This window comes from Dermacentor andersoni, chromosome 3 (genome assembly GCF_023375885.2).
Source record: "Dermacentor andersoni chromosome 3, qqDerAnde1_hic_scaffold, whole genome shotgun sequence".
Classification (NCBI taxonomy): Eukaryota; Metazoa; Arthropoda; class Arachnida; order Ixodida; family Ixodidae; genus Dermacentor; species Dermacentor andersoni.
This window is the reverse complement of record NC_092816.1, coordinates 42039955-42058275: the sequence shown is the minus strand read 5'-3', so window position 1 is coordinate 42058275 and position 18321 is coordinate 42039955. Positions and strand designations below refer to the sequence as shown.

General features: G+C 45.5%; 1 protein-coding gene across 2 annotated transcripts in view; it reads right to left on the bottom strand.

The window, feature by feature from the left end:
- The window catches only part of Pp4-19C (protein phosphatase 19C), a 46074-nt gene that overhangs the window by 4276 nt on the left and 23477 nt on the right, over nucleotides 1–18321 (bottom strand). For both annotated transcript variants that reach the window (XM_050167039.2, XM_055064360.1), the window contains exons 6-7: nucleotides 10904–11093; nucleotides 3542–3620 (exon numbers count right to left, since the gene is read on the bottom strand). In XM_050167039.2, the coding sequence (XP_050022996.1) occupies nucleotides 3542–3620; nucleotides 10904–11093 (269 nt within the window). The remainder of the gene's footprint in view (nucleotides 1–3541; nucleotides 3621–10903; nucleotides 11094–18321) is intronic.

The window sequence follows — 18321 nt, the reverse complement described above, 5'->3', positions numbered from 1 at the left end:
AGCTACACTTTGGCTATAGCATGCTTGCTTTTCAATGTTGTCGTAAGAGAGCTCGCCGGAATTCCGAATTTTTCCGCGATGACTGATTTTTTCTTTCCAGCTTCAGCCTGGGTCATAACTCGAGCTTTCTCTTCTAGCGACAAAAATTTGCGTTTGTCGGCTGCGACATGTTCCAGCTGGTGATTCAACAGCTTCAAGAGACAATGACCAAATGGTGTGCAATCATTCACAGTAGCTGCCATAGATAGACTCATGCAACGCTTTGTTTACATATGTATGATGCATGCTACTGTGGCGCCATCTCGTAGCCATCGTCGCGGCAGAGCCTGTCTTGCCGGCACTACGCTTTTCTTCTCATGCTTCCGCCATACCCCCCTCCTCCGCTTTCTGCCTCATGGTTTTGCTGCACACTTCTCCTCCGCCTTCCTCCTTGTGCTCTTTGCTATCACCGTCTTTCACCCACCGCTGCAGTTTGGGTTCGCTCTTTCATCCTTCGCTGTGCTTGTTCACTCTGTTATGAGGGTCACCGAGGTATGCCACTGCTCGCCGCGAGAGCCGGCGCCTAAAAGCTGCGCTCTAATAATTGGTTTGCTGAACTATCCGCAACTGAATACTCTCTCTAGCATGTCAAGAATGCTACAATAGGTTATCCATTTGTTTCTCATTTTCAGTTATGTTTCCTAAATCATGTTATGTTTTCCAGCCATCTGTTATGTTTCCCAAACCACATTTTTGGGGTATTAAAATGCCATATAGCACATACGATATGTTGGACATTGCAGGGTGTTAGGCACATAATTATGTTAGCCAGATAGGTGTCGCAAGTGCAGCGCCATTTTTGCTGTGGCAAGCAGTGCACACATGAGATTTTGCAAGGAGTTGCCAGGTGAAGAGACACCTTGCACAGTCAATGACCGACAATTCGGGCTCCACTGAGATTGCAAATTGGTCCGAACTATCGAATGTCCAAAAAAAAAAAGTGTGTATAAGAAAAAAGAAGACATCTTCACATTTTAAGGCCCCTGTGCAAGGAAGTGGTCAATGTGCTCTCGCACACACTTCCGCTTGCGTGCAGCAAAGTCTGCTTGTATTTCTGCCAATATTGTCGCTGTATGTTCATGCAAGGACTGCAAAGGCTCGAGTCGGATCCGCATGTAAAGGCTCCAGAGCACACGATACATTACCATCACCATCCGAGTCAGAGTCACTATTTGACAGTGGAGAACTCGCTCAATTATTCCATTACCGTTCAGTTCGGCACACGACTACACCGCGCTGTCAACGCCCGCTAAGTAATCAAATGTAACGGCGACAGGAATCGGCACACCACACTCTCACAGGTCATCAGTGATATCTGCATTTAAAGGGACCCTGAAACACTTTTGACGATTTTCTACAAACAAACTGAGTCATTAGAGTAGGTCCTTCTGATCATTAATTGACACATCTAAGTGCTCTGCGTAAAGTGTGTAATTTATTATAAGGTTTTAAAATGCACATCGCTGCCGATCGAAGCACACTGCTCAGCGGAATTTTAAGCCGCCCCTACCCATATGACCGAAATCACCCACATGACGTCAGTGGGGTGAGCTATCCGATTGGCTGACCAGGGCGCGTGATCGATAATTTTTCCAAGTTTATGGTAAACAAATGATCTTCGCAATAGTTAGAATGTTAGTTAATTTGTTTTTATAAGAAGAAAGTAACATAAAAAGAAAGCACAAGAACAATTTTTCAGTACACTTAAGCACTTCCGGCACACAGCAAGTGTCATTTGCTTGTGTTACAACGTACTCCATTTTGACAAGAGCTCCGCGGTCAGAGTCGGTCTCAGTCTTTTCGCGAGCACTATGATTCGACTTTGTTGCCTTGTGGACTGCAAACGTAGCGACTGGCAATATGTCAAGCTGCGACATCGTGTCCCTCTGCAAGGCAGCGTACGAGCGAACTGGCTGCTGTGCATCGGGGCCATCGGGCATCCGATCGGCGCCAGGATTTGCGCGTTTGTGGCCGTCACTTTACACTGGAAGATTACTAACGCAATAGCATTTCGCGAGTCCAGTATTAGGGCAAACGCAAGCGCAAGGGGACAGGGTCTGGCTGCTTGACTGTGCTGTAACGGGATGAGCCATGAGATGAGCAGAAGGGCAAATGTGAATGGTCTGCACGGTGCAGCCACCTGGTGGCACAGAGCTCAACCATACACAGTAGCAGCAATGAAGTGTATTCTTCTTTACTGCTGGTGTGTATTTTTCGCAGGAGTGTAATCATCAACACATTGTTTTTATAAATGTTTAAAATGTTTTACACTTGGTTAGAGCAATATTAGCGCTTTGTTTGGCTGGTTAAGCGCTGCGCCAACAAGTGTCTGGACCGTGCAGACCGATCAGGCCGCTCACGTACGTCTACGCTAAAGTTCCTTCATCAGCTTGAGTTTATGCCTCCAGTCATTTGCCGAAATGACCAGCTTGCCTGTGGTTACCGGAATACCAGACATGTTCAGCACTACGACGGAATGCTCGCAATGCACGCTGCTTCGATAGCTCTCGCTTGGGGTCGACGGCCAAGTGGCTAGCGGAGAGGTCTCGATCGGGCGGGCTCCAAAACAACCGGAAGTGGATGATGTGACGTCGCATCGTGATGCAGAACCAGTGCAGGCGGAGCTTAGTCAACACCCTCTAGAGAACTAGGAGGTGTTTAGTCCCGCTCGCTTGGCGAACGAGTTGAGGAGGAAAAGCATGGCTAGGGAGGAGGGTAACTTCTAATCACTTGTAGCTCCATTAATACGTAACGCTTCACTTAAATTGTGGTGTGAATGTTCTACTTAAGCTGTACCCTACGCATCTACAAAATTTGTCCGAACCATTTCAGGGGCCCTTTAAGCTCGTTGCAGAGTCGGGCTCATTACCGTCACTGCGACGAAAGCAGTTACCGAGCGTGTCTGCTGACACTGCCTTCGAGGCATCAGCAAGAATGTTCATGCAAGAGCCAGCAGAGCGCTATCTAGAACTCAAACTAAACAAACAAGCGCAGAATGGTGGCCAAGCTGTCCAGAAGGCAAAATCAACAAACAGAATGGCGATAGCAGGCCATGTGCGGGGGTGCCGGAATAGGATATGATGATCGCGATGTTGATTCGACCTCACAATTAAGGTAAAGATTCCAAGATCGGCATTTGCAGGTAAATCTCTGAAACGTAGTGCTGCAACCAAGACAAGGCCTCAGAGATCACCACCTAGCCTGTAATCTCCGAGGCCATACTTGCTGTCTCACCAAAGTTGCCAGAAGAGATAATGATGGCAGAGTCGGCGTAAGCTACAGCCGCTTTTAGATATTAAGCCTATGCACTGCATCAGCGGTGCTGCGAAGCTGTCCGATTTATCAGTTGGCAACTGTACACGCACAATGTCACTCCTTCAGTTCCACTGTCATGGAGACTCCTCACGGCAGCTTTATATATGGGCACAAGTTCAAGCAAGCTGCTGAGCTAATATCATGAATCGCTGCCGCAAACTCTAGGCCTTATCACAAGAAGACCAACCTGGGGTGCAGCCTCAAATATAGTGAAGTCCCGTTGTAAATGCTCATCCAGTTCCAAGATGGCGGCGACGTTTCCGCACCTACGGGAAAGCAAGAACATTTTAGGTGGGAATGCACAGGAGAAGTGTGGAAAAAGAGGTCACAAGGATCCACTGCAACATACTCTTTTTGTCAAAAGTTTCAAAGCCACTAAGTGCACTAGTACTAGAGCTGTAGCCACTTATTCAACGTTTGATTGGGTGTTCACAACACATGTGGGCTCTAAAAGGTGCAGTGGAGAACTCTGGATAAAATTTTTGACCACTCGGGGTCATTTAGTTTGCCCGATGGCTGGTACAGAATCGCTTTTGCATTTCGGTGTTTCTGGAATTTGGCTGCGGAAGCTGGGAATACAACCCTAAGGAACGAGGTCCGACTAAAATCGGCAATAGCATTTGTTAGTCATCAGCGTTTTGTAATGACCCAGGAATCAATGCTATCTGTAAACCCCATAAGGGGACACTAAAGATAAAGAATTATTTGAGTTGCATAGGCTAATATTTATTTATTATTATTATTTACTAATTGCGTGGGTTATTATTGGCTATTTCATTAAGATACCAGAAACGATGCTGAAGCAAAAAACAGGTGCCACCTTGCAAAGAAAGTTCCCGTGCCAGCTCATCGTGACGTTACGAATTTTGACGGTGTCTGCTTGGCGCCTAGTTAACATATTATCGGCAAAGATGGACTACATTCTGTTTCAAAATTGCCAGACACTGAACTTAGCAAGTTTCAAGAGCTTTTTACTGAGCTAAAACAGCCCAAATATTAGTAAATAGATTGTAACCCATGACACTGCACTGGGATAATGGCACAAAATTCACAAACGAAACTTGCATCTTAATTTTCTCTTCTAATAATCAACCTATTACCTCTAAATTAATGATTACAGAGTTGTGAAAGATACTTTGTCAGTCTCAACTGATTATGTGTTTCTCTTAATGTCCCTTTAAATACTGACACAAGAGATAGCCAATACAATGCAGCTGTATATACCGAATACAAGTTGTTTTCAAACAATTAGTACTTCATTTGTAACTAATCTTTTGTTCCCTGATAACGTCAAAGTAAAAGAAGAATGCCAGAGCACTGTTACTCATGACTGTATTTGTCTGCCCTCGGCATTCAAAGTTTGTGAAGTATTTGAGACCATCGAATGAATCTACATACAGCAGAACCCCAATTATACGACTTTGAGGGGGCCACGCAAAACTGCCGCATAGTCCAGGTGTAGTATAATAATAATAATAATAAAAAAAACTAAGAATGCAGTTTAAATTCGATGTAAATAAATTGAAGAAAGTCTGCAATATTTCATTATAGTATACAGGTTTTCGTTAAATGCAGTTTCACATGAAAATTGGGAAGTATAAAGGAAAAAAAAAAACACAAAAATAAACCACCCAAAATGAGTTCTTACACCAGGTGAGCTCACCTCTCAACATTTATTTAGGAGAAAAAACTACACGATTTCAGCTCGTTTTTTCTGCCTGTTTGATGACATTAAGCGGCACTCCAAAAAAGCTAAATTATGCAATGTGGCTTCATCATCCTGGACGCCGACGGAATGACGCAAGATGTCAAATGTGTCCATCACCTCTCTCACGGCGGGCACAGCAAACAGCGGATCTGCCTCTGATGCCCCTTCCTCGTGCCTGCGATCTTGCACGATTTCAACAAGCGCCGTATCTGACATTTCTTCAGTACATATGGTGCCACTGTCAGCATACAAAAATAGACCAAGTTCGATGTCATCAGGCACTCCACCATTTACAGGCAGCGCATCCCACACTCGGTGACATCAGGTGGGTTTTCAGGCTCCTCTTCATCGCCACAGATACCAGTTTGGACGACCTTTATTTGAGCCTTGGTGAAGCAATGTGAAACTCTCTGGGTTCAAACTTCTGCCATGATGCAGCAAGCACCTCAATTGCTTGAGATATTGTTACGGTGGAGGACAAAATCGTGTGTGCAGAAGGGACAGGAAGAGGAAGTGGTGGACTGTCTACTGGAGCCGTGACCTTTGTATCAGCCTGAGGGTTTACCACTAACCTTTTCCTATGTAAATAGTTACACATACTTTAGTGCATTGGGCTTCCTTTTCGTAGCAGTCTGTTTATCATGTATATCATGTAACATGTTTATCTTCCTCTGCAGCACAGAATGGATGTCCAAGAGGATCTTACCTATCACCGAACGGCAGTACACTTGTAGATCAATAAATCGGACAGCTCCGCGGCACCGCCAATGGCCCCATAAACTTAATGTATAAAGACGACCGATATTTCGGATAGCCGCCAGCTCTACATTACATTATCTGGACTACGTCCGTGGCTACAGCATATGCTAACTCTGCTGCCATTATCGCCTCTGGCAACCTCAACGAAACATCAAGTATGGCCTCAGAGATTACGTGCTAGATGGCCATCTCTGAGGCTTTGCCTTGGTCAACACTCTACAATTCTGAGATATAACTGCAAATTCCAATCTTGGAGGCTTAGCCTGAGTTGTGAGGTTGCATCAACATTGCCATCATCACATTCTTTTCCAGCACCCCCCTGCACAGCCCGCTATCACCATTCTGTTTGTTGAGCTTGCCTTGCGGATAGCATTCTGCCATGCTGTGCTTGTTTGTTTAGTTTGCGTTCCAGACAGCACTCTGCTGGCTCCCAAGAAGTTTTTCTCGCGAAGTTATAGATAGGCTGCATCAAATGGTACCAACGGTGCCCTCGCAGTTCGAATGAGCCAGACTCCACAACTGAAGAGGCTGAACTGCCGCCTACCACGAGCTCAAATGCGGACATCATTTGTCGTGTGCCGAACTGAATGATGATGAAATAACTGAGCAAGTTCTCTCACTGTCAAACAGTGACTCTGACTCGGATGATGATGTGCCATGTGCTCTGGAGCCTTCCACATGCAGATCTGACTCAAGCCTTTCCACTACTTGCATCGACGTACAGTGAAACTCAAGACTGGCAGAAATACAGGCGGATTTTGTTGCACATAAACGGAAGTGCATGCAGCAACACACTGACCACTTGTTCTGTGCACAGGGGCCTTAAATCGTAAATAAAGTGACCTTTTCTGGATACTTTCATATTTTTCGGACATTCAATAGTTCGGACTTATTTATGTTCCCCGTGGAGTCCGAATTACAGGTCGTCGATTGTAGCAGCACTTGAAGCTGTTGATTCCTTTGTCCAATGGCTGTATCAGGGATATGCAATTGGGAGGAAAATATATCAACTCGTTGTTTGACGTCTGAAGGCTCTCAATGCAGTGTGCAGAACAATGGTCGAGCAGCAAGCAGATCTGGTGGCCTCATCGCTTGTTGTCTTCGTTGACCTCTTTCAATCAGTTGGAAAAAGATTGCCCACGAAATCCATGCTTTAAAATTGGCCACACATTTAACTGGCATTCACTTCGTTCCCCTGAAGCATCTGGGCTGTGCACTTTTCCCAATAACTAAAGGATTCGTTTGCTATTGCCATTGCTGTTGGCACAAAGCAAAACCGCCACGCGGAGTTTGCTTTGCTTACCACCACGGCAGTCTTTCTTTTTAAGTGCCAGTGTGCGATTTGGCAACATCTGATAAAACAGAGCCATCTCATCAGCATTGCAGACGTCAGCGGCCTCGTAGCAGCTGAAAACACCATGCAGAAGCATCGCTGTTGGCAGATGCAGACTTGTTGCTAATGATTTTCTCAATGATTCGTTTTTGGCTCATAAATCCTTGCAATCATCAATTGCTGGCTTTCAAGTCCTCATGGCCCAATGCAAAATCTTTTGCTTTCACCTGCAAGACTGCCCCATGTATGAGCATGTCTCATGCCCATATGTCCAAACACCACGCAAACATGGCTTTGTCCACATTCGCATAAGTCGACAACTTCATTTTCCTTTTCGACAACTTTTCTTCGAACTTGTGCCCGACTCCAATGCACTGCGAATGCTTTCTTTCCCATTCAAGATAGTCAACAGGGTGCTGGCTGGAACATTGAACCGGGCAGCAAAATCCTTCTTCGCGCCCTCAGCAACCGCATTCACAATGGAAAGCTTGTCCTCGAAAGCGAAAATTTTGTGCTTTCTCGCCAAACTCATTTTCGAAGCGAACAAATATCGCGAGAAATGTGCGATACACTGCTGACATGCGATACACTCATGCCATGCCAACACGCATAAGCCTAAAGAAGAAAGAAAGAAAACTAAAACAGGCAAAACAGGCAGGCATGGTAGTGACACCTGGTTTTCCGATGCATAAGCGAAAAATGCAGAGGCTGATCTGCTCGTCACAGAGCGGCTAGGGCAGCTAGTGGCTTTCATCATCATTGTGGCACACAGGATCCATTGCTCTGGCGCAATGCGATCACATGCGTTCCTCTCGCGATCAGCTGCTTTCCTTATTTAGATTACAAATGTTACGCATTATTTACCTGAATTTTTGGTAGAGCTTCTGCTCACGATAATAAATGAGAGTAAAAAATTTGTTAACGTGTTAACTTGGGATGGCCACTTCTCGAGAACCGACGGAAATATTTGCGACTTAAACTTTTCTTCAATATTCACACAGGCAAGACTGGTTTGTGCAGGGACACATACATAAAGAACCCAAGCTACATATCACCTAGAACAGATCATCCGCTAAAGGTACAAGACTACAAATGCCGTATCAACCTATATAAGCATTCCTTCTTTCCAAAAACTGTACATGATTGGAATAAACTGCCGCTCGAAATTGTTACGGCAACGCCATCTGTGTTCGAAACTTTGTTGTCGAAACATTTATATCTTTAGTTCTAAAATGTGTTTCGCTTCGGACAGAATGGGAGATTAACCTTCTCTGTCCGCGGCTTTTTGCCTTACTCGCTGTTCTTTTTTTCCATTACTTTATTATAATTATAAATAATATCATTGCGTTGTATTATGTACTCAAGTGTATTTATATTGTATTTCATAATAACCTTAGGTGTAATGTTGTGTTAAGTACTGTGTTTTCAATCTCAATATTTTGTTGTATTGTGTATTAGATGTATCCTTTTGTAACATCAATCATCTGTATTTCCATCATTTGTATATTCCTTCCCCCTACTCTAATGCCCAACATTGGGCGCTGTAGGTATGCAAGTAAATAAATAAATAAGTAAATAAAAAAAAAACCACAATATCAATTGCCACAATGCCTTCGTTACATGGAGGTCAGAAATACACGGGCTCCTATGGGGGTGGCGTTGGGGAATGAAAAAAATTAGTTAAATCCAGGAATACGTTAGATGGAGGTTCGTTACATTAAGGTTTCACTGCATGGGCAGTGACACTCAGTCTTGCCCAAAATACGAGTACAGACTACATGAATAGGCCTGTGGCACGAATTTGTACTGCTCAAAGGGAGGTAGATCAAATTATACATAAACAATTGGCAATCAACCATTTAATTGGAGGAAGTGCGAGCAAATCTTTATTCTCACCTTTAAAAAAATATAAATGATCTTTTTTCTGGATGTTTGCTCAGCCACAAAGCATCAGCTTCCTCTCGAGAGCTGCAACATCTTAAAGCAAGTCACCGACGCTTGCGTGTGCACAAACAAACTGCCAAATGTTGTCGATGCTATGCAACACGTCCGCCTAAGTTGGAATGAACAGACAATTTGGAAACAAGTTCTCTTCCTTTATCGCTGTCGTCTGTGGTGGAGATAGCTTTCCTTGGGCGGAATTCTTGGGCAATCCCTTTTGGAGATAGTTTCACTTTCGCAAAATTTTGGCCGACGTCGCACCGAAAGCATCCCCAACAAGTGTTTCTGCCACTGTGCCGAGCTCGTTATCAGTGCCATTGGCCACATACTTAAGAGGGGTTCGGTGCTGCGATAAGCTGAGTCTCACGAAAACGAAACTACCTCCATAAGTGATCACGTGAGATCGCGTCACCTTAGAGCTTGTTTGTCACATTAGAGCTTGTTTGAGGTTAAGCCGGTGGGGTTGGAGGCGAGTGCGCGCGCATGGGGACCGTCGATGAGGGAGTTACGAGGGGGTTGAGAGTGAGGGAGAGGGGAGCATAGGTGTGAGGAAGGGCAGGAGGGTAGTGTATATGCGTTTTTGCCAGCTTGCTGGATGGTGCTAATTACCTCTGCCACCTACTGCCACTGAAGCAGCGGCAGCGGAGATGGCAAGGCCAGGACTGGGCCTCCACTGCTACTTCCCTCTGCATGTTTGCATGTCTTTTCCTTCGTCTGCTGAAAGATTGACGCGTCTACCTTCTTCATCCTGGGTCCTTAACGCGAGTGATGTCATATCAAGATCACGAAGTTGTTGCCACTGATCATAATCACTAGGTGTGCTCCCTTCTGCTGTGGCGCCGCCGTGTCCAAAAGACGAGGGGAATGAGGGAATGAGCCCTTCCATTCAAGGTCTGTCTTGGCATACAGAATCAGATATGGCGTACTGTCTCCAACAACTTTTCCATCGAGATGTCTAGATTTAGATGCATAATTGTAAAGAAAACGAGTGCAAACGAGACCAACCAAGGCAACCAAAACAAGTGCAAGCGAGAGCCGACGCGAGCAGACGATGGTGCGAAACAAGCGGCCCGGCTGAACCAGACGTGAGTACGAATAGGGCAGTCGGGCGAGTCCGCACGATACCAGTTTCCCGTGCGTACGTCACCGTAGGGGCCACTCTTATTGGTCTCCTCCGCTAGCAGCTCGCCTGCCACCACGGCGAGCCACGAAAAATCGGCCCAGGACCGATCCCTCCCATGGCGCGCATTTTGCCACTAGTGTGGCTGGGGCATCACGGCGCGACGCAGAAATGGCGACTTTACCCTTTGAGAGCGGGTGAAATTCCCACCACGTTTCTTTTCTTTGCTTTTTTTCGCATGTGGCTTTTAAGGGTTTTTCCTAAGCCTTTCTCCTCTATGGCGGGGTCAGAGCAATGCTGGTTGGAGGTGCCTCCACGTGATTTGGCGCGCTGCTGAGAGCATTGTTGGAGCACGGTATGTTCGAATTAACCGCCGCAAATGCTTGTGCGTTCAAATTACCGGGCGTATTGGTCCATTGGAATACACATAACTTTGATGGGACCATGGCGTCAGTTCGAATAAACTGGAAGTTCGAATTAACGAGATTTGACTGTATACACGAAAGCTCTTTCAAGGTCTCCCACACTGGCAAAAGGGAAATAGAAGTTATACTTGAAAAAGTAGGAGTACATCCGATTGCCTTTTACATAAAGAACTCCAATACAAATGGCTGCATTTGTGTTTGGACCAAGTTAAGAACCAGTAGATTAATTGTGATATCCAAAGAGGCAGAATGTGATCAGTCACCTGTAGCAGTAGTTTGGTGCTGACCAGACGGTGAGGACGGTCTCGTTGAAGTGCCACTTGTACCCTTCCATGACAAGTTGGTGGGCACGGCAGATCATGTCGATGTGGTTGGTTGCATTGAATTGTGAGACCACGTCGCTGCCGAACAGGTAGCCTGCACCTCGCGGGCTAACCCCCCAGCCCTGCGTGTCTGCGAGCAAAAATAATTCATTCAATCACTCAATCATGAAATCAATGTTGTTTCTTACAGACAGTCAATCAATCCTTGTTGTCTATTACAGATACATAACAATACTTATTTAAACAGGCAGCACCTCACAACACTTTCGAGGTTTGCAAACAGCTATGCATTTACAGTAAAATCGAATTTCACGGGGTTGTGTGAAATATTCATATCACCCAAAATTCGTATCGAAACATACACAAAATGAAGAAAAAAATGAATTTATTTTTAGCAGCAAAAATTCCTAATACAGTGGAACCCCATTGCTACATTCCTCGCTGCTGCGTTTTCGCAGTCCTGACCTAAATCCCATTGACTTCCATGTATGTATTATGTTCCCCTTGATACGTCGCCAGTCTGTAATGTTTGTGCATCTTACGTTGCATTTGAATGTGGCGGTCATGTCAATTTAGCATTGCAGCCGGCTTGTACGTTGCAACAAGTGACTGTTGCGTCGCAACAAGCGACCGACATGTTGTAGTAAGCGACCAAAGTTGCACAAGCCATGTGCACAGAGCAGTTGGTGAAGCACCATAAACGAGGTGTGCATCAGTTAAAGCCCACCGGGAACCACGCACACTGGGCCAGATCTATTGAGTGCAGCATCACATTTATATTGGAGTCGGTAAGGGTCTTATATGCGTAGCATAACTGCTAGTTCTCTTCAGTAAGCTTCGCCGCAATGGAGCCGTGTTATGCGGTGAAGCATAGGCAAAATGTTGCAGTGGTGCATATAAGAGTTGAAAGGGGCCACTGTCACAAAACATTGTACATGTCCCTTAATTATACACACACACGCACGCAACGTCCTCAGTCACAGTACAAGCGCCGAGACGTCCGATAAGTGTAATGGCAACCATTCCGAGCCGTTTATGACATAGCTGTGGTGATTGCTGGCCTTCTTCAGAGCTATGTTTCCGTGGCTGTTATGTTTTTTTTTTTTTTACTTTTTTCCACAGTTCCTTGAAAAACGTATCAACGTGGTTCTACTATCCACGTGCGTTTTCTTCTTGCCGAAACCGTCAACGATCGCCTTCTGGAAGGCGTAAAGGTGTGCACACGTGACCTCACGAATGTTTTCGCTCGCCATTGCACCCCTCAGCACATAGAGTGCAAGGGGCGTTTCGACCGTCGTGGATAGCCTGTTGTGGCTGGTGCCGCAGTCATTGTTGAAGCAGCAGTCTTCGTCTTTTCCACCGATGGTCAAAGCATCAGGCTGTGATGTGGTCCGGTCCATTCAACAGGGGGACCAATGAGAGACTGTGCAGCCGTGTGACGTAGCCAGTTGCTTAGTGACTACAGATCAAGCTCAAGTCCCACTGTGCCGGCTTGTCTGTGCCGGTCACTCCACTGGCTTGGCCACCGCCGGAACTGTGGCTCACATGTTTGTATGATCTACAGCAGCGTAGCAATGTGTTGGGAACAGCAGATGTTTTCCTTACTGTAGCAATGTATTTCGGCTGCGGAAGGTTACCAATTCGTATCACACCGAAATTCGTACCAGCTGTGATTGCATCACCAGAGTTTTACTGTATTAGCACATAGGACTGTCAAAGCACTGCAAGACAAATATTTTTTTTCTCTTGAGAATGACATAAAAGTACAGTGGAATATCAAGCGAGTGTAAAAGATTTCTTTGTCAGCTTAAGAGTAATCTTTCGCAGTTAAAGGGGTAAAAGTGAACAAGCTGCTTTCACAAATGAAATGATGTGGATGATGTGATGTTCTTCAACAACTGGAAATCAGAGAGGAACACCATTAGCAGCAAGGACGACACATTTTACCTCATAATTAGTGTTCCCTTAGGCTTAAAGGGGACAACGAAAACAAACACTAATTGCTTTAGACAGATGTAGTATTCTCTCAAAACACAAACATTGCACTTACTCGGTGGAAAAAGGTTAAATGTTTGACTGAGGAAAAGAAAGTGTTTCATAGCGTGAGAAGAGAACACATTACCTTATAGTATTTCTACAGAGCTCTCTTTGGTAATCTTGGTGTTGCCTCTCGTCACGTTGGGGATGTGTTTGTCTCCCCCCACCAGCAGCCGCCCACGACACCCGCTGTGCTGAAATACCGCCTTTTCTTCTCCACAATCACCTTCTCTTTCTCTTTTCGGCGGCGTCGCCTCTCGTCGCGTTGGGGAACTGTTTCTCTCCTTCCAGTTTCCCAGCAGCAGATCGCCGACAAGGCAGCGCAGAGAGGCCTAGGTTTATCATACATGTTCTTTGTCGTAATCCTAGCAACCATCGTTCAGCGGAGGTTCTGAGTTGTGTGGAGCAACGTGACACACAATGTCCCATGATAAAGGTTGTTTTTTTCCGCCCAACAGCACAGGCCGGCTGCAGCCGCTGGATGCCGGTATCATTAAGTGCGTCAAGCAAGGGTACCGGAAGCAGTTAGTGCAGCGTCGGCTGGCGGCTATGGAGCACAGCAAGTCAGAAAAAAAGATCACTGCGCTCGACGCCATGCATTTTATTGCCAGTTCGTCGAACGCAGTGTCGCAAAGCACAATCGCTAACTCATTCAAGCACTGTGGCTTTAAGTGGGAGACTGCCTCCTCTGCTGCGGACACAACGACCTCGATGCTGCTCGAGGCCGATGCAGGCTTCGCCGACGAAAATTTCGTGGGTTTCAACCTCACCATGACCTTCCCCGAGTATGTGGAGGCCGACAACAACGTTGCGATCTGCGGCGAGGTGTCGCTAGATGACGCCATTGAGGAGGCTTTGCCTAGTGCCGACACCGCTGCGACATCAAACGATGCCACAGATGCCGTGCCTGTACCTACCACATTCACTGAGGTGCTACGGCACATAGACGGCATCCGGAACTTCATCTGTTCACGTGAGGCCGCAGAGGACCTCCTTTTGGACCTTGCCCAACTCGAGCGAAAGCTCTTGGTTCACGTATCAAACAAGGTAAAAAAAAACTTGCCGACATTTTTTAAAGTTCGCGCCGGCTGGCGGGAATCCCGGCAGTGGTGTGGGGTGCGTAATGGTTCGTTTGAATAAAGCATGATTGGTACCTGTACTGCAGCATTAATTCTTATCGCACTTACTTTTTTGGTAATTTGGGTTTCCAAGCTTTGCAGAGTATGTTAGTAGTTTACATTGAAGTTTCTCGTAAATCCGTCACACTAAATAAGTAGCATTTCTATAGGCATATTTTATGTTCAGATTTTACAACGGCCGCATCTTATGACGCTTTTCGAAGTCTCGAGAAAGTCACGTAATCGGTGTTCCACTGTAGATCCCAGTCGTGTGCCAGCGGACTTCTTCGTGCCACGTTCGATAGCACAAACAATGTATATTTTTTCTTCTATGCTGGGCACCCGACGCCTTTTTAATTCAAGCTTCAGCATGATGTGAGTCCTTGTTTGCATGATGCCACAACGCTCTCTGCATGGCGCCGAAATGATGTTGGTGTTGATGTGGCTTCATGCGAGAGAGAGAGAGAATGAAGAGGAAAGGCAGGGAGGTTAACCAGATATGAGCCTCTGGTTTGCTACCCTACACTGGGGACGGGGGATAGGGGTTAAAAAGATGACAGAGAGGAAAATGCTAAAAAAAAAGGGGGAAAAAAACGCACACATGGAGACACACACACAAAAGGCGTTCCAGTTAAAAGTCGTTCACACAGGCCGGTAGATCGCAAAAAGCGCAATAGCGCTTGCACAGCTTTCTTCTATGACGGTAGGTCCTATCGATGTTGAATTCTTTTTTCGGATAGCAGTTGGTCGTCCAGTTGGTCAAGTTCGTGGCGAAGGCATGCCCTCTGTGGACTGTACTGCGGGCAGGCGCACAAAATATGGCCAATTGATTCTTCATGGCCGCAGTGGTCACATGGCTTCATGAGCAAACGCACAGGGCACTTGGAGGCTGTTGTTCTGATCTCTGAGGCTTGTTGTTCTGCCGGGCCGCCCGATGGAGACGCACTGCCGTGTTTGTGCGACGAAAAGTGGAAACAGTACATGTTAACCAATACGTACGCAATAAGCTGGTATGGTTTATGTGGATACAAAACACATTATGCTCAATAACCACTGAGTTGGGGATTTGACTTTACTACTTTTAAAACGAAAGTACTGTTTAAGTGCGTATGGTTTAACGAGGTTTTACTGTACCAGTAGCTAGGTAGAATACTGTACAGTCATATGTTGCAGTTGAGTTCTGTGTGCTCCATGCTGTGGTTCAACTCAGTGCCATAGAGTTTGCCACGAGTGCAGATATCCACATCTGTGTCTACGATATATTGTAAACAGGAACACCTACCTATCCAGTTACTGAAAGGTTGCTTGGACATAGAAAATTTGCACGTGCCAAATTATTTGGATATCTCTGGCGCACTACCACTCACCCTGCAGAAGTAATTTATAACAATACCAGAAGTTTATTTCACCCTGCAGTCCCCCTTCACTTGTTTGGCAGCATATAAATTCAGCCATTTTGATAACAAAAAGGGAAATCTCCTAGTTTTAACGTTGCCGGTGTCCCCTCAAAATAAAGTACAGTCGAAATCCGTTAATTAGACCCTGACGGGACAGACGAAATTGATAGAGTTATCTGGCGGTTTGAATTAAACGAGATGCAGAAAGAAATCCGAGGACACCTAAGCACTTCTTACGAGTTGTGCATGCAAAAGCGTTAATGTCCAACTGAACAGCGCTGAGCGGTCCTTTGTGTTTCATGCTGCGAGTAATGTGCTACAGCGGTATGTGCTGCCCAAGCCAGCAAGCAGCAGCAGCCTGTGGTGCCAACGCCACATGCCACCGCTGCAGTGACGCCCTCTCCCCTTAAGCAACACCTGGTGCACTACCGTGCAGCAGGCATTCCCTTTTGCCCACTCTGCCAACGCTTTCTAGGTAGCACAAGTCTGGGCACTACGATCCATGGTGCCATGCTATCTTGCCTGACTGCCACAGAATCTAATGGGGATGTTCCCAGGTAAGCCGCAATGATTTTGACGTCACCGCTTTCGTCACACTGGGCTTGACAGTGAATATTTCAGTCCAAGTAGCATGACGTCATAAAACAAAAGGCAAACGTAGGAGGCGTTGGCTCTGCCCTGTTAAAAAGCACTCGCGCCGAGAGCAAGGGTGATGTGGCGGCTTGGTGATGCCCTCTCCCCTCATGCAACACCTCGCACGCTACTGCTGCAGCAGGTGTTCCCTTTCACCTGCTCTGCTCCATCGAGGTGCAGCTCGTGACATGCCACCGCAGCCAATGGGAACTCCGTCGATACATGCTCGTGACTTGGGGTTGCAGCCAATGGCAATGTGAGTTTAGGTAATTTTTCGCTCAATGGGCCATTTCATTCTTTCGCTTCAAAAATGGCAGAGCACACCACTGAGTCATTTGGCAGTATTTCCCGATTCTAACATGTCCCAGAAATAAATTTGCACCCATTTTTTGTCTCCAATGTAGTAAGCTAATGTAGAAATGATATTAAAGTTCCTAACCCAAGCACAAATCTAATGCACACCCGATTTTCGAGCAAGAAAATAATGTTGCACAATGGCGGCCAATTTTCTAAAGTCAGCTTCGCCACATAATTTTTCAAGTCAGCTGTGCCGCATTACATCCCTGTTAAGCCCGTTTCACATTTCGGCGAAGCTGACTAAATTTAAGGGACTGGCAAAAACCACCACCGCGCCTAGACACATTTGTCGCGACTGACAATCTTGTACTTCAGCATTCTGAGATGGGGCAACAGGTGGGACTCTACAGGCTTAACTGCAAGTAAACATTTATCGTTTTCTCAGCAATGTGTGAGAGTGAATTTGCTTCTGCATTGCTAAATTTACATGACCACTGCATTAAAATGCAATGTACAATACGGGAACATAACAGAATGGAAAGGTATCAAATGGGAACATGATACATAGGAGTCAAAGGGCTGTAGGTCGGTACCATGTAGATGTGACGCAGCAGCCACGAAAATGTGCCGAAGAATGCATCAATGGGGTTCCACAACATACTGAAGTGCATGTGAACATATAACTGTTTCCATGGTCTTACTGTAAACAAGGTTTCCATACGAGAGCTTAGATGCAAATAAATTTGGTTGCTGACCGATAATTTAGACTAGCTGGGAACCATCTAAAAGTCAGAATAGGAAGTCATAAATAACGATTTGCCAGAAAATAAGTGACATTGTTCGCCAAGTGGAGAGGGGAAAAAAAGAACAGGGGTAAAAGAAGATAGGCGATTGTTTTGATGATCGTCATGCTGCGCTGTTGCTGAAGAGCGATGAAAGTACAGTCAAATGTATGCATTAAATCTGTATCTCTGGAACTTGAAACAGAGGTCAACTGTGGCCTGACTGCTGAATGAGCGTGGGCTCCTTCACAACAGCCATTACCTGGCACACAGTGTTTCTGAATGAAACGAAAACCCAAATGAAAAAAACATTTGTCTGAAATGAAACAAAACCAAAACATAATTTATTATTTCGTTTTGGAGTGAAACCGAAATAGTTTTGATCGTTTCTCAGTTCAAGGGGAAAGTCAGTAATTCGAAAAAACAAAAAACAAACAAACCGACTTCGGGCAACGTCAAAAATTAGCACGTATATCTCAGGCAGAGACAGTGCGAGCCATAGCGGCTTGAGAGCTCCACCGATCTAAGACTGTCGCTTGGTGCACTAGATGATCGGCATTGTAGCAAAACCCAGGGATTGCGTGGTGAAGAGCTTATCGTTCGTTTCAGTTTGTATTATCGGGACATCGGTCTCGCATTTTTGCAAGTACACTCGATCACACGCTGCTTCTGAGATCATGCTCAGTGCCTTGGCTCAACGCACTGAATGTGATCTCGGAATTCATAATTCACTTATTCAGAAAAGTAAATACTATGTTTTTATCATTACTTGCTTCAAAAATGTTTGCATGTGAACCAAAACTGTTATGAACTGTTACAGATCATTTTTTTCTTTTGTCATTCTGGAGCAGAACCAGAATGGAACGTTTTTCAGTGGAACCAAACTAACACCACAATGAAAAACATTTCATTCCAATACTGCGTCGGCACATTTCTTGCCTCATTGACACCTTTGTCGTTAGAAACATCTAGGATGGAGTTAGCACCATTTGAAGCTCCTTGATTATTTTGAGCAACAAAAATTTCTGACACCAATGTTGCCTAATTTCTGACGCCAATGTTGCCACCAATGTTGCATCGTTATTTAGAGGGGG